The 17,828-nt window shown below is 37.7% G+C and overlaps 1 protein-coding gene across 1 annotated transcript in view; it reads left to right on the forward strand.

The window, feature by feature from the left end:
* The window catches only part of LOC135711676 (cyclic nucleotide-gated cation channel alpha-3), a 484,096-nt gene that overhangs the window by 314,485 nt on the left and 151,783 nt on the right, over positions 1-17,828 (forward strand). The window contains exon 6 of the mRNA XM_065234596.1: positions 9,066-9,883. Coding sequence (XP_065090668.1) covers positions 9,066-9,883 — 818 coding nt within the window. The remainder of the gene's footprint in view (positions 1-9,065; positions 9,884-17,828) is intronic.

Below are 17,828 nucleotides of genomic sequence, written 5' to 3' on the forward strand. Positions count from 1 at the left end.
TTTATGTATGGGCCCAAATTAGGGACACTTAGGCCGACATTACCTGCATTTCCCCTATGTAGGAAATGTCGTTTAAGTACAAAATAAAAAGCAGTGGGCCTAAATCAGAACCCTGGGTTACCCCAGAGGAGACTGAAATTGGTTCTGGAATCTTATTTTGAAAACCAACCTTTTTGTTTACGATGTGAAGCCAATTCAAAAGTCCAGGCTCCATTCCTATTTTGTGCAATTTGAGGATTAACAATGGTATATCGATGCGGTCAAATGGTTTACTGAAGTCGGTGTAAAGCGCTTCAACGTGCATCCACCCACCGCTATTTAACGTCTGTCCTTCAATCGACTGAGCAGATTTTCTGTAGATGACTAGTTCATTGTTGATAATAATCACATAACAAAAATCAACATAATGGGTTGAAGAATAGCCGAAACACAGGGGGTGAACGGTACCACCCATCTTATAAATTGAGGGATTACTGTACTGAGTAGTGCAAGCAGCTGATGTAAACCAATTTGCAGATCAACCCGATTCAACGTCCAAATACAACACACTCGTCTTTAAGAAATACCACGATCAACATCCTACGGAAACATAATGGCGTATATGAAGCTCATCAGACCATGGATATGATTTTCAAAAACCTCCCAATTGCTACTTTTGCCATCCAAAAGAGCCACATGGGTGATATCAGCAATACAGCTTATAAATAACTCATAGATTTGACATCACACAGTGTACTGGAGGAATATTTGAACCAAAATCTCAAAATAATAGGTGTCTACATCAAATGAGTTAAATTTGTAGCACGAACATGTAAAAATTCACTAAAGGCTATTTCAACACGTATTGTTTTTTTTTTTTGGACGTCGTTTTCTGTTCGGAAATCGAGCGTTGATTGCCAATTGGTGACTAATCATCGACGGCAATTGAGTGCCATGAAGGTGACTTCCACACCTGGAAGCCAATAAACCCATCAACACATGGGCCGGGACCAACGGCTTTACTTCCTTTCTGAAGGAAGTTGTGACTAGAGATTTGTTTTGCCTATACAAATCCCGACACGTCGACTGTGGTTGAACCTAGACACACTGGGGTGAGAAATCGGTCTTGCTTACTACTCAACCACTCGAAAAGTATATTACTGATATTCATTAAGAATCGTGTTATTCGGTGGCAACATAAATGGCATCGAATCAGCAGCACATGCGCAAAAACATCTTGTGCATCTACAATCGGTCTAGCAAAAACCTGCTGTTTCTCGAGTCATCGAATGCTTCAAAAACTTTTAAACAGCGATCGGATGAAATTAATAGCGAATTCGTTTATTATTCAGTTCCAACCTGGATCGGGTATCAAGATTGGGTCTGCTTTTTTTCTGATCGTTTGTGTTTAAAACCCAGCTCAGGTTGAGGTTCGCATTGACAAAAAGTTCGGTTTCGCATAATAAACGAATTCACTATAAATATCCGGAAAGGTGATCCGGTATGTGTCAAAAGCTGGACTATTCCTTCCAAGAAATGGCCTAAATCCTACACTTGCTGAAATGTTTCGTACAACATACCAAGACATTGGCTGGATTACATACATAGTGAATAAATAACCAATCCAGGACGAACAAAATATTATTCACGCTTGCTCTTTGTAAAGCAAGAACAATGCACAGTGGACAGTCCGCATCGTGCTCTCTCGCCGTGCGGATCTATTTGTTTTCTCCTGAAGGAAGTGTTACTGCATCCTAAAGCAACACAAAATTTAAACATTACTTTTCAGTGCTCAATCTGTAACAATTTTACCTTGTTTGATTCTTATCCCTTTTCGATCGTTAATTGGACCCTGCCCTAGGTAATCCTGCTTGACCATCGACTTCGGAAATCCCTCTTCGATTCTTTGGATTCTAATAATAATCTGCTTGGAAGTCTATTTGGAGAAACTTGGTTCTGCCGCCTAAAAAGTGCAAAGAAAAGGGCAATCTCTTGATCCCCCTTCTGATGAAATTAATTTAAGCAATCAATTTGATATGCTCATGGATCATGAGAATGATCCATCATCCAGGAAAAATTCTAATAATCTTTCCCAACTTAATGCCAAGAAGGAAAAGATTCCCCCTATTGTGATAACCACTTCCGATTTCCATGCTTTCGCATGGAACGTTTGAACTTCGTGAAAGTTAAGTTTTCACTACAAATTGGACGTTGAGGTGAATACCGTATATTGGCTGAAATCTTGGACGGATTTAAATGCCTTCCCAAGTATTTCACTGAGAAGCAGCATCAATTTATGACTTACGACACCAAAACTGAATGTGTGTTCCTGGTTGTCATGAAAGGTGTGCCCAGTGGTGAATCCCTGGATCTGATCAAAGATAAACTGGCAAAATTACTTGGAGTTGTGCCACTCCAAGTAATCGAAATAAAAATGAAATCCCGTCCTGGCGATTCACGCAACGGGATTTCTAATGATTTTTATTTAGTTCACTTCAAGTCCAGTGTACTAAACAACCTTAAGGCCTTAGAAAAAGCTAGCCTTATGCTCCATGTCTGAGTGAAGTGGGAGCACTTCAGGAAGACTGGAGGAAATTTCCAAAACCTCACCCAGTGCCGTAAGAGGAAGGGATGGGGTCACGGGATTAAAAAATTGCTACATTCCAGATAAATGCATGAATTTTGGTGATTCCTCTCCGAAAAGGACGACTGTCCTGTGAAGGAAGATCCTAAGAAATTTAAATGTTCACATTGTGGTGAAATCCACAAATCCAATTTTTGGGAATGTAAGTCTCGCAAAGCGATCCTACAATCTCGTTCTAAACGACAGGTAGGAAACGCTCCACGTTTCCGACCAGGTACAAATTCCTCTGCTGTTAACAACGGTCAGCGAGGAACAAATTCTACATTCGGACCCGTAGGTACATGATTACTGGTATGCTTAAATCTGGTATGCTTAACTCTAACTCCATGTTTGATGCTATTCAAACTGGAGTAAAATTTTCGAACAATATCGTTTTGACTTTGAAATTGGATCGATGAATTTTAAATCATTAAATATTTTGAATTGGAATGCTCGATATCTTAAAGATAATGAAGACGAGCTATTTAACTTTTTGAGAGTTCATAACGTGCGTTATAACTGAAACGTTACTTAAACCTGATCATAAGGTTAAAAGGGACTCAAATGTTCATAGACGAACAAACATACAATTCTTTCTTCATTTGAAACCAAAGTTTTTGAAACTTTGGTAGTTTCTGTAGAAAAAAAAATTGGACAACTTACGTTTATAGCTGCCTATTTGCCATTCCAATGCGTAGGCCAGCAAAAGGAATTTTCTCAAGGGTGACCTTCAGAAACATACCCATTGTAGGTCTCATTTTTTTATTATTGATGATTTTAATGCAAAACACCGCTCATGTAATAATGTTCAAAGCAATTCCAATGATAATATTCTGTTTGATGATTGTTCGGCAGATTATTAAACTATTCAATATCCAAACAGCCAACATCCTTTTCTTCAGCAAGAAATCCCTCAACTATTGATTTGGTCTTAACTGATTTATGTCAACTTTGTAGCCAATTAGGTACCCATGCTGGCATCGGTTCTGATCACCTTCCAGTAACTTTAGAAATATTTATCCCAAGAAATAATGTCAAATTCCAAAAGCTCTACTTTCAATTACCACAGAGCTGATTGGGAGCAGTATCGAACATTTATGAAATATAGCTTCGATCCAGCATTCCATTGCAAACCAAAGATGAAATTAATTATGCTCTTCAATCTCTGACTACTTCTATAGTTGAAACAAGAGCTGTCTCAGTAGAAAAATGCAAAGTTAAATTCGATTCAATTATAATAGATGACGATCTTCAGCTCTTGATCCGTCTTAAAAATGTCCGTAGGAGACAATATCAAAGCACACTCGATCCTGCCATGAAAGTTATCTGGCGGTATTTGCAAAAACAAATTAAAAAGCGATTCTCTGCCCTGAGGAACAAAACTTTTGAAAATAATGTTTCTTAATTAGACCCGAGTTCCAAACCCTTTTGGAAACTCACAAAAATTTTGAAAAAACCTCAAAAGCCAATTCCAGCGCTTAAAGAAGGTGGTAAAATTTTGATCACAAATTTGGAAAAAGCTCAGAAACTTGCTAAGCAATTCGAGAGTTCCCATAATTTCAGTTTGGGTCTTACTAGTCCTATTGAGAATCAGGTTGCTCGGGATTATCTGAATATTTTCTCTCGGGAAAATATTTTTGATGATTCCTGGGGGACTGATTTGGACGGAGTAAGGTCTATAACTAAAAAGTTTCAAATGAAGCTCCAGATGATGATGGAATTTTCTATATCCTCATCAAAAATCTCCCAGATAGTACCTTGTCTTTCTTGGTAAAATTGTTTAACAGATGTTTCCATTTGGCATACTTTCCTGATAAATGGAAACATGTAAAAGTTGTTCCAATTTTGAAGTCGGATAAAAATCCATCTGAAGCTTTTAGATATCGTCCAATAAGTTTTCTCTCTTAAATAATTAAACTTTTTGAAAAGATAATTTTAAATAGAATGATGCTTCACATCAATATGAACACAACGTTTGCAGATGAGCAGTTTGGATTTCGCCATGGGCATTCAACTACTCATCAATTCTGAAAAATTACCAATTTAATTCGTTCAAACAAATCTGAAGGCTGCCCAACTTGAGTTTCTCTGCTAGACATAGAAAAAAACATTCGATAGTGTTTGGCATGATTGCTAAATTGAAGTAGTTTAATTTTTCTACTCTATATTATGAAATCAGTTCAAAATTATTTAACTGACAGAGCTCTGCAGGTAAATTATCAAAATTCCAAATCTAATCGACTACCTGCTAAAGCAAGAGTTCCTCAGAGTAGCATTCTTGGACCTATATTGTACAACATTTTCTCTTCGGATCTTTGTTACAGCCCATATTTGAAAATGATGCGCATTGTATTTCTGGAGTTGTTGCACAAAAAGTGGGGAAACTTCTCCCGAACACTTGTTCATTTCTTACAACTCCAAAATTTCTACCGAAGTTTTCATCTCTCTCTAATTTTCTCAACTGCGCCCAATTGAAAATGTCTGCTCAAATCCTAACACAAAGATCTACTCCACTTGCTTGGTCACAAAACAAAAAAGTGGTCGAACAGACATACAAAGCATAGCATAGGTCAACCAATACATTTTGCAGAAAATATCGTGTGTTGCCGTGAAAAAACTATTGGGATTAGTGGTTTTTCCCACACATCAAAATTTGCAAAACATGCATCACATTATAAACCTAGCCACATCCATACAATTTCAGAGGGTATGAAGGTATATTAGTCCAACATCTACTTAAGAAGGTACAGGAAACTCATACTACCTTCATAAATGTCTCGGGAGGGAACATTTGTGTTACTAGGGAGTGAAATATATTTAGGAATCTCTATTCGGCAATATAAAGTAAAGATTATGGGAAAATGGAAACACAATTAAATAAATCCAAAAGAAAAGATCTCAGCAAAATTATCTGCAATATTCCTGTCGTTCCTTAATTTCGAAGCTGTTCCATGCATCATTCTTGCCACTATTAACCATTTCATTCGAGCAGTTAAAATGACGTTTACTACCACTCGAACTTTTAAATAAAACATCATTTTGAGATTTTTTCTTCTAGAACCACGAGAAAAGTAGCCAACATTTGTGCGTTTCATAAAAAAATAGAAGTAAGTTGGTCCAATTTTGTGAAATCGCTGGAAGAAAGTCACGCCAAAACTGCTTGACAAAGTGGTCAATTCTCCAGCACGCGTATTCTGTTTACACCGAAGCATTGAGGCCATTACCACTCTTCCGCCTGCGTTACTTAATTAGAAGCTAACTGCAGGATTCGCAACAGGAGATACAGGAGTACACGGAGATGAGAAACTACCCAAAATTAAGTACTTTTCCCTCATTTAACACCAGCAAAAAATACTTACTCTTAAATATATTCTACCCAAAATTAAGATTAGTTCACGCACATTTGAGAACATGCAATTTACTCAGAAGTAACTTATTGGGCTGAAATATATCGTTGGATCGAATCGCTCGTTTCTTTTTTGACAACAATAATGAGTGCAAGTGAGAGGCTAAACTCAAAATAAAGTAAAAAGAACTCAAATTTAGGGTAGTATTTTTTCTCCGTCTAATAAAAATAGCCATAAAAGAGATCTTAACGACGTGTTCGGGGTATCATCCAAACCATTTGTGGGATAATTTACCCATCCGGGATACAGTTCGTTTATGGTATTTGTTTATAAGGGGCTGATGCCCTGTTTACATTATGTTAGTTAACTTTTTTCTAGCAGCTAGCTCATTAGCGCTAGTGAAATAGCATAAGTGTAAACACAACCACAACCACACCGAAGGGGTTCGAAACTGAACTCTCAAGCAGTGATGTCACATATTTTCGAATTTAAATCTTTATTTTCATCACAAAAACAAAACTTTTTAATCTGTATCTGACTGACATACATCTGTAAAAAAAATCTGTAAAATTTCCGTGCTATGGTCTCTGTGCGAATATACGTAAACCTTCATTGAGCAAATTCATAGTTCAGAACGAGTTTGTTCTTTGTGTTAGAATCATGAAAAATGACTAAAATTGCTTTCTAAAGAATTTGTCTATTTTAAAAACCTTGAAATCCTACACACGCTATTTAGAGGCTACTCAGTGACTGGGTGGATCGCACTCATTGTTGCATGCTGTATGGAGTTGTCAAAAAATGAGTAAACTGGTTTTGCTCTGATGAGGTGAATCCACCCAGATTCTGGGTTAATGGTTCTGATATCAATTTTTCATAAGTTCAAAATGACGCACTATGAATATGTGAACAGGCGATTTTTGTGCAGTGAGTCTAAAAATAGTTTTTAGAAGTGAAGTAGTTAAAATGAAGTGAAGTGAAGTAGTTAAAATGACCTGGACGGCGATAGCTATCAGCTAGTTGGTGAGGTGTACAACTCTAACAAATAGTTCGTTGGTATCAATAAATATAGAATTGTCATTTTCATCATATTTTTTTAATATTCCTCCTGGAAGAAAAAAATTATGTATAAAGCATTCATGGGGTATTCATTCGTTTTAATCGAAATGGGTAAGGTTTACTCATTTGAAAAATGTCATCATCTGTTAGGTTTCTCCATAGGCACGTTTACTCAAATTTGAGTAAAAGCATGTTTACCCATTTTTGGCTAACTTCCCTTTTGGCTAGACTGAGTGATTTTCGACTAAAAAATGAGTAGCCTCAAAATAGCGTGTAATCTTGATGTGTTTTGTATCTCTTCTACAGTCTGAAAATACAAAACATTAAGTACCAGTTATGAGAGACAAGGCTTGCCAACGCAAATCAACAACACGGTTATGTTAGTTTGCGTGAGCGTGCCTTGAGTTCCTTGAAATCATCGAAAGAAGTCATTGTTATAAAGGCTGTTACGCCTTAATTCCAGCTCTATCTAGAAATTAAAAGGGAAACTAATATCCCTTCTAACGAGAAATCAGAACATCTGAACAGCAGAAGTCCATTCGAAAGATGTCAAGTCCAGTCGAAGCTAAAATAATAATATTTATTTAATGAAAAATATGATTTGGGTTTGATGCTCAGATTGAATTCAAGCTTTAAAGGAAAAAAAATATTTGTCGTCATCATTAAATATAAAAAAATGTGTATAATACATTCCCTTTATTTGAAAAATCTGAAAAATCTGTATATTTTTGAAAAATCTGTAATCTGTAAATACAGATATCTGTATCAAAATATTGAAAAAAAATCGGTATGATTACAGATAAATTTGTATATGTGGCATCACTGCGCTCAGGTGGTCGAACAGACATATAAAATACAAAAAATTACCCTCATTCTGAAATGCAGGCTAAAAAACTGTTTTATATACAGAATTCCCAAGACAGGAACAATGTGAAACCACTGAGATATGTTTCAAAATAATTAAGGCTGGTAAGTTACTGTAGTAACTGGAGCACCTAGTTTAGAACGAATTGTAATTTATTTTGAATGTGAAACAAATAAAGAGTTAAAAAAATTACCCTAACAATAAAAAAAAACGATCACGCTCGCAGTTACCAGAAATGGCTTGAACTAGTTCATTCTAGTAGATGAACTTATTCAGTCTACTAAATCAATAAGCAGTATTACCAAGGAAAATAAATAGTTTGGTTCTATATACGTAGCTTTTTTTCTAACTCGTTTCGAAAAATTTCTCATTTTTTAATGCAAACGTGACAATCACACTCTATATGCTTAGGGAAGTCGAGAAATTTCACACGAAAAATCCCTAGACCAGACCAGGATTCAAACCCAGCCTGCTCCAGCATGGTCTTGCTTTGTAGCTGCGCTAAGAGAGGCTTATAAACTATTTGCTCATTAAAAAGTACCTTGTATGACATTTTGACATTTTTCAAAAATTAAAAATATCACAAATATGAATGATCTTACATAACAAACAATGGAACTGAATTGCCGGAAAATTAGAGAAGTGTAAGCCTGAATTGTTTTATTTGGAACTTGGGCTGCTCACATGTCACAACACCGTTTAAAATTTCTCAATAACCTTAAAATCGATGCATTGACCTATATACTTGCTTTTACAACTGAAAATAAGCTTTTTTTTGCTGACATCATATTCACTGCCCCACAAAAGCATAACAATCCCATGTGAAATTCTGCGAGAAATGAGCTATTCATTTGAATAGATTGTAAACTGACATCACTTTAAACTGTGCACTAAAAGTTCCATATTTTGTTCAGAAAATATCCGGAAATATACAAAAACTAAGTTCTCCCATCCATAAGAGCGAACGTAGAAATACATTTTCAGCAGCTTTGTTCTCGGCTTGCTGTCTTTTCTGATGGGACTGAAATGCTTTTATGGGAAGTACAGCTTTTGATGGAATTAAACCTACCTTTAGTGGATCAGTGAGTTATTTTTTCCGGGCTTATCAATTGAAATGTTTCATTCTCCATACCAAATGATTAAACCCAAGACCGATTTTGATTTTAATTTTCTCTCGCTCTCTTCCTCTCTCCAGGTTCGGTCGCCGGTCCGGCTGTTCGACGTCGTCGCGCAAATCCAACGGCCGTCGCTGGTCGTTCGTGTTCGATCCGGCCGGCCGGCTCTGCTACTACTGGTCCATGGTGGTTTCGATGGCATTCCTGTACAACTTCTGGGTCATCATCTACCGGTTTGCCTTCCAGGAGATCAACGGCGAATCGATCGTGCTGTGGTTTTGTCTGGACTACTTCTCGGATTTTTTATACCTCGTAGATATTCTGTTCCACTTCCGTACGGGTTACCTCGAGGACGGCGTGCTGCAAACCGACTCGACCAAGCTCCGGCAGCACTACATGAACTCGACGACGTTCTACATAGACTGCCTTTGTTTATTGCCGTTAGATTTTTTATACTTATCGATAGGATTCAACTCGATACTGAGATCGTTTAGGCTAGTCAAGATTTATCGATTCTGGGCCTTCATGGATCGCACCGAGCGGCACACGAACTACCCGAACCTGTTCCGTTCGACCTCACTGATACACTATCTGTTAGTTATATTTCACTGGAACGGTTGTTTATATCACATAATCTATAAGAATAACGGTTTCGGCTCGAAGAACTGGGTGTTTCACGATTCGGAATCGGCGGACGTGGTGAAGCAGTATCTGCAGAGCTACTACTGGTGCACACTGGCACTGACCACGATCGGTGACCTGCCGCGGCCTCGCTCCAAGGCGGAGTACGTGTTTGTGATAGCGCAGCTGCTCTTTGGCCTGATGCTGTTTGCGACGGTTCTCGGCCATGTGGCCAACATCGTCACCTCGGTCAGTGCTGCCCGCAAGGAGTTCCAAGGTAAGTCGTTAAATCTATGAACCTTACTATCTCTATTGCTATGAACCATCCGATGTGAGCCGCGTGGTGTGGATGTGCGATGCGGTGTCCTTTCGAGTCATTTACCATTTAGCTTCTCCGTTGGTTGGTCCATTCAATTGTGAAAAATCGATGCATTCCCGGCGAGATGACGATAGTTATGGGGCACGTATACACATCTACTTCGTGGTCTTTCCGGTGCTTTCAACAGTCAGAGCGCGGTGGTACGCAACGACCGATTGTGTGTATGTGGACTCATAAAATTGAATGGAAGCCATTAGCATTGGGGATGAGGAAGCGTGACTCGGTTCAATCGGGAAACCCGACGGAATTGCTTTCCCAATTCTGATATCCATTTTTCTCCAATTCTACGACCCATAATGAAAAGTTAAGCAATTCACATTTCAACAAACCCTTATCTCTTCATTTTTATTAAGCGTTCAAGGCCGGGTTAAAGTGGCCTCTGCTCTGCTGGAACCATTCCCATGTGATGGAGATGAACTTTTCATCCGAAAACGTACCATCCTCTGAAACCGGTTCAAAGGTACACATCCTTCGTCAATTGGAAAACTCACTCAATTCGCTTTTTTGGCTCTCTCTTTCTCTTTTCTTCGTCAGATTGGCATTACTAGTCGAACCATTTCCAGCCGGTCAGTCAATCGGTCTGGGGCGGCATACATTTGAATAAAACAATAAAATGAAAAGTTATATCGAAAAGCCATCAGCGATTTGTGCCATTCCGGTCGTCTGTCTTGGGATATCCGACTGTCAGACGCGTGTGTCATTCCCCAGAACAGAGCCGGTCAAGGGATTGAGAGCCATTTGACGGGAGGTTTAAAAGAGGGTAAGCGGTGAAGATTTTCAGTTGAACATTGAGCTACGCTGGTCGGGGAAACTGGCATTGAACATAACACAGGACGTTATGTTCTTTAAACATTATTATAAAAATCATAAGTGGATAAGCTATGAACCTTTGAAAATTTATCGATAATTCGATAGCAGTAGTTAATAAAAACATAGGAATTTTGAGAAGTCTATACAAGTTTGAGCCTCACGTGCGTAATACGGATATAGAGGACTGAATTAAAGATTTGATTTAAAATTGAACTTTAAAGCTTATTTGGAAGATGCCTTGAATTAGTAGTATGTTTTCTGCCTGACTCGACATTCAGGTTCATGAGCATTTCTGATGTTGCTGAAAATTACGATAGCATCAGATTGCTAGTGTAATAAGATGCTTTGGACAGAAGGGTGAACTAAGAGGTGAACGTTTAAGCTTTTTCAAATTTATGTCGCTGTGAATCAAATGAAAAGTGTTGGGGGAGTTTGTATCTGAAACTGCAATCAGTTCGTTTTTGTTTGCTAGTCTGATTAAGATGTAATACTTAATTATCTTAAATATTACTCGTCTAGCTCAATCCTTTGTAGGGGCAAGCAGTAAGAAACACCATGGCTGTTACTTAGAATTTTAAATCTTCTAGGACCAGTGATCTGAATACAAGTCTGACAAACATCAAATGCAATTTTACAAAGCTTTTTAAAATTGAATTATACCATCACGTAGCAATATGACGTTCCCCACATAAAACATAATTCCATTCCATCAACCCAATTATCAATTATCCTAATGGAAATAAATGCATTACCATAATTAAGAACAGAAATTCAATTACCAGAGTTCGCAACAAGTGTCCAATATCGAAGCTAACCAGTCCAGGGTCCACCCCATAGCGAGCAAGCTATTGAGGGGGGGGGGGGGGGTTGATGGAGGGGTCTCGCAGTGTCAGCCGATCCGAAAAGAATTAATTACAAAGTTAATACTTTTCCTAGCTGCGAACCGGAATGTGCACACTACTTTTCCATCGACTTCGGACCGGACTCTGCGAGTTCATCAACCGAAAAAGTGCAGACTAACTGCAGCAATAGCCGTAGCAGAGCAGTCAGCAGCACGCGTACAGCCCGAATGCATACCGAGAAGAAAACTTAATTATCTGAAATGACTGTTGAAATTGGAACTCGGTGTCGAAGTTTTCCCCTATTGGCCTCTCTTTCACCACGCTTTGTCTTTTATCAGCGCCAAGTGCAACTTGCATAACCTTGCATTCTTGCTTAATTATACCCCGGCATAAAGCTCGATTCCCGTAGCATCTGCTTTTGGCAATCAAAACTATAATATGCATAAAATCGCCTATTCTCTCATCATACAAAAAAAAACAAAAATCAATCGCTTGCGGCTGTTCTGGTTGAGAACTGAAAAAAAAAATCCAATATTTTTGTATTTCCTTCATTCCTTCACACTTGGCTTAGCTGCTACCTAACAGCATTGAAATTGACATGCAATTTGTTACTGATTGATAAATTGTGTTTCGATACGTTTCGCTTATTTTTCTATTCACCTTGCGGGCGGTTTTGCGTTGTTGTTGTTGTTGTTGTTGTTGTCGTCCTGAGCTGGCTTCGTTTTCGTCATGTCGATGGCTCGTGGTATGCCTTCCGATTGCCGGTATGAATTTGGTTAACGGGAAATTTACATTCATAAAAGTTCATTTCTCCCGGTATGGAGGGTTACTGAACCTATTCTTGGCGTGGTGTTGAAAACCTGGAGTCTCGTTTGACATAGCGAAATTGAATAGAATTCGAAATAGGAACAGTCAATCAAGGGCGTAGCTAGCTTTTGAAATAGCGGGGGCAAAAATGTGTTGCTGATGATGCCAACAGGCTGAACGACATTGGACCGAACGCTATCGTATCGAATGTGACTAGGCCGTAGTAGTCACATGGTTAAATTAGTAATAATACTGGAATTGAAACTTCTGACAAACTGCATAACTATTTTTCAAATTGGCATGGTGACCAGCAAATTACGATTAGTAATTCTCTGGATTTTTCCAGGCAGGGTGTGATTTATTTTGTTTATTAATATATTTTATAAGGCTCAACCGAATTAACTTTACAGAGCCGAGAATTCTTGTTCACTATACAATACATCTTAAAACTATCGTCAAAAGGTACAACACAATAAGCATTTTATCTTCCGCTATCTAAGAAGCCTCCTCCATTAGAACGGCAGCCGCTTCCAGTGGTTTCATTGTATGGCAGATTCGTCAACGGGGTCAGAGCGCTTCCATTGCAGCAATGGACGGAAAACGTGGTCAGCACTCACACATTCATCACGAAACGATTGCTTTCCAAAGTCGACGACGCATCGACCGAAAGAACTGCTGATGAAGAACAATGAGGAGGACCACACAATGGTTGCTGCCGAGTAAACAGACGATCGCGTTAAACACATCGAGAGTGGTCTGCTTCTGTCGACAGTCGAGTGAACACTGATTTTTGTATTTATAATCATTAGTGTTAACCCCACAAATTTCCTAAATAGGTTTATCCTCAGCAAGAATAATGCTCAATCATACGACAGAACTGATGAAATGGGAAGTAGAAAAGTTTAGCTACACATGATTAAAAAAAAAGTAGAAGGGTCTGTGCCTAGGGGCACGAACGGAAGCTTGACGTAGGACCGCTTGTGGACGGACTAAATGTGAAGAGCATTTAGTTCTTTTAATTGATCAATTATCTATTATCTCAACTCTTTCCGGTTTTGAATTGTAGGCGTACCAAATTTGTAGTATTTTTTTTTCAAAGAGAAAGTTGATTAAGAGAATCAATCAAAATCACTTGCACCCCTGCTTCCAAATTTGGTTACAAGATTACAACTCTCGAGAGCATTTTGTGTGGTCGTTGGGGGCTTGTGGTTCTGAATATGGACAAACAAGCGCAGATAAATAAACTCGTAGATCAGACCGGAACATACCTGATCCCACCTTCCTTCGATGAAAAGCCGTTGGTCCCCTGTTCATGAGTTGATGGGTCGATATGTAGGGTCCAGATGTGGGAGCTGCCTCCCTGGCGTCGGTAGCATTGGAGCTTAGTACGGAAAACAAATCTCGCGTCACTTTTCAATAGGTCCTATCTACATTGATCGATTCTCTGCATCGACACTCTCTTTCGTAAATAACTCGGCTTCACAAATGTTTCCTGCCGTCTTCGTCGAATTATTTAGATGCTAGATTGTTGCTTCTTCCATCGAAAATATCCGGCCATGGCGATTCAAAGTTGATCAAGGTTGATCAAAATAATGTGTACCCCTAATTCCAGTTTGATTACATGAGCATTTTGTGTGGTCGTTGGTTCTGAATATGGACAACAGGCAGATGAATTCTATTCTTACTCTTTACTGTAATAAGGTTGGTGGCCCTGAAAAGAGCCGTTTTGTTGCCAAAGTTGGTGATGATTTAACCTCCGAAACCAAACAGAGTGTCTCTCTGTCACTTCAAAACGTAGATGACATCTATGGCCGCTTAGTGTTCAGTGTAGGTGACAGCATCACGGATCTCATTTTTCAGGAACATCTTCAGCACACCTTGTAAATCAGACCTGAGATACGTCAGACACCGCCACGGCGAGCCAGACGACGGATGATAATTATCTCGAAGAATTTGCGTTTGGTTCTGAATATGGCGATGAGGATCGGAGGCGAATGCCACTTCGACTTGTTTCGTCTACTTACTACTCTTTGACGACTGTGCTGGGGAAGCAGCATATGCATGTAGGTAATTGGTGGATTTGTTAGTTAATTCGACGCTTTTGGACAATGCTGGACATTTACCATTTTTACAATAGTTTCTTGTTGAAAATCAACATTCAAAAGCATTGTTATCGATGCGTAGCCATATTTCTGATCGATTAGTGATAAAATTATTAAAATTGGACCAGGGGCAGCTGAGTTATTAACGTTCAAAATCTTTCTTAATTTGTTACATGTTCCATTTTCGGTTTTCACAAAGTGTACCCCCATATAGAAATCAAAGACGTAGTCCTACGTCAAAAAATAACTTTTTTGCGTGATGGAATTAATGTATACCTGAGTACTGCGGACTCACTCAAATTGATTGTCAACTGGCAGCCAGTGTGAACTGTCAAACGGGAGCCAATCCATTGTCAAATATTGTTATCTCATTGAAATCAATCATTCTTTTTCGAAACATATGTTTAAATACAAAGTTCAACAGAAGAAACCAACAAGCTACGCGACGAGAGCACATAAACCAGCACAGTATTTATGACTCAGCTGGGTTTTCAATCACAATAAAACATACGTTGGCGAAACAGGTACTTAAACAAACTTTAGTAGAGTCATGGAGGCTCGAGCACTCCTGGCTCAAAGTTTTTGGCGGGAAGTTATAGCAGTGCTAATTTCAAGCTACTTTGTTAAAGATTTTTGTTTGTATGTCATGAATTGACCGATTTAGAGCTATTTTCTTGAATTGAGTTAGAGTCTCTTAAAAAAACATATTTTTATTAAGTTTTCTCATTTCTAATTTCTCGTCAAAGGTGTCACGTATTAACTTTTAGATCTTTAAAATGCGCAAATTTTTGCTTCACAGAGCTTGTCGACATCTTTCGTCAATCAAGAGTTATTGAAGTTTTTCTAGTAAAAATATGCCCTTTTCAAATGTTAATACCTCTGGTTGGGGCAAACAGACAGCATTTGCAAGGGCGTATGTTATTCTCAATAATATTAAAAAATAGATGTGTTTTATTTTTTAAACTCGTAGAAAATTAATTTGAATTTATTCATATTTTTTTACTTTAATTTGGTATATCTTTTTTCTTATATAAATTTGAAATAAAAAAAGTAAAATATGGATGTCATAGGACCACACTAATAAAAATTTAAATTAAATGTGCGGGTACATTTGTCTTAATATTTGGACATTTAGTGTCCAAGTTTTAGTGCTTACAAATTCCCTTCTTTTTGGTATTTGGAGTGTCAGGGTTGTCCTCAAATTAGGGGATTTTTAATAACTACCTTTTTTGTTTTACAAAACAAAGACATGTGTTGTTAAAAGAGCTGAGTTAAATTCAAGCAACTTTGTTGAAAATAACTTTTTTCTTTATATAAACGTTCTCTTTTTAGAGTAATTTTTCGGAGTGTACTTAGGTTGTTCCTGAAAAAGAAAAACAGTTCTTTAGCAGTCACTTTTTTAATTTAAAATTTCTCATGCAAGTCATCTTCTAGAGACTTTTAAAGCTCTTTAAGACGAATTTTTAAAGTAAAAGTTGTTGCCTGTATCTGTGCAGCAAAAAATTGCGCCTTCTAAAGATCTAATAATTATTTGAAGACACTTTTGCTGAGAAATTTGAAATAAGAAAACTAGATCAAAACACATGTTTTTTAAATGCATCTTAACTCAATTCAATAAAATAGCTCAAAATCGGTCAATAAGAGGTTCAAAAAAGTTTTTTTTTTAAGTTGCTTAAAATTAGGTCAGCTATAACTTTACCAAAGCATGTTTACCCTAATTTGTTAAAAAAAAAGTTAGATTTTGGATTTCGATGACAATAAGAACCAATCTAGAATTCATTGTCATAAAAATGAGGGCCTAACTATAAGGAAGGGACTTTTAGTCTATAGATTCAATTTCACGCTCAAAACATATCCTTCCAGCTAAGTCTGCATTCTGGACCACTGTGCATTAGGGTGGGGCTTATTTTTCTAAATCTTTCGGGGACACGTTTTCTCATATGGAAAATGATTATTAGGGCCAAATGAACAACATATCCAAAAATGAGCGTTTTTCGTTAAGATTTAGAGGTGGCGCCATAGACCTAAGTCCAATATATCGAACGAAGCTGCTTTTCGAACAACTCTAGTGTGCCTTTAATTAAACAGTGTGCATTGTATGAAATGTTTGGATTTCGATTAATATTTTAGGTTTACAAATTTCGGCCCCCCAGGAAATACTCAAATATTTAACCAAAGTTTTTCCGTGTGGAACCATAATCCAGACCCCTAAAAAATCGATCACCTAGATGTAAAATGTACGGGGTAAACGGGTTTTCCACTCAGCACGGTATCATGAATTTATGCGTATAAGCGATTTCATTTTCTTGAAATATCTTGTAAACGTATGACAAATCTAGTGTTAACTTATTACCACAGAAGTTGACACTAATTTTTCAAACGTAGTGGTCGTACGATAATTATAAATTTTGCTAGATCAATTCATGGTGAATTGAAATATGGAAAATGCTGCGGAAACATGGAGTTTCTCCAATAGGACTTTAGTTTGGTTTGAATTTATCACGAAGTGTATAAACCAACAGCAAATCCCATTATGCTATGTGGATCATTTGGCGAGAAGAAAAATGAACACAACGCATGCATATACACAGTAGACTGATGCAAAATTTGAAATATTCTAGATAGAGCTGGAATTAGGGCGAAACAGCTTTTGTAAACAATGACTTCTCTAGGTGATTTCTAAAAAATCAAGGCACATCCACGCAAATCAACATAACCATCGGGTAGGGGAAGTCTTACTCTATCCCATGATGATGTTGATTTGCGTGAGCGAGCCTTAACTTTCTAGAAATCACCAAGAGAAGTCATTGTTTACAAAAGCTGTTACGCCCTAATTCTAGCTCTATTTAGTTATTTGCTTTCTTATCATGCAAAAAATTGTTTCTTAGCCAGCCGTCTGATTAAATAGTTATTAAATGATTAAGATATTGTTGTGGGCAATACTATATTTTGCATAGAGGAAATGGATGTCCCTAATTTGGGCCCATACATACGTTCATTACATTTTGTAGAAAAGTGGTCTTCAACAAAGTTGTAGCCAAGAAAATTTCCTGTGTGCACAGCTATAATTTTTTGAAGCAGAGCGATATGGTGAATTGTTATATAGATATGAGCAAAACAAAACTGGTTTTCTCATAGTAAATTCAATATATATAAATGGTTACCAATAAGTTAAAATTTTAGGATCAGATAGTCAGGATCCAATTTGGAACCCTTTGCAGCACTGTGGATCGAAAATTTAAAATTTTGCATCAGTCTAATATTCAGCTAGCTCAACAAACG

Source organism: Ochlerotatus camptorhynchus, unplaced genomic scaffold (assembly GCF_037179485.1).
Source record: "Ochlerotatus camptorhynchus isolate MF236.1 unplaced genomic scaffold, CSIRO-AGI_Acam_v1.1 ptg000434l, whole genome shotgun sequence".
NCBI classification, from domain to species: Eukaryota; Metazoa; Arthropoda; class Insecta; order Diptera; family Culicidae; genus Ochlerotatus; species Ochlerotatus camptorhynchus.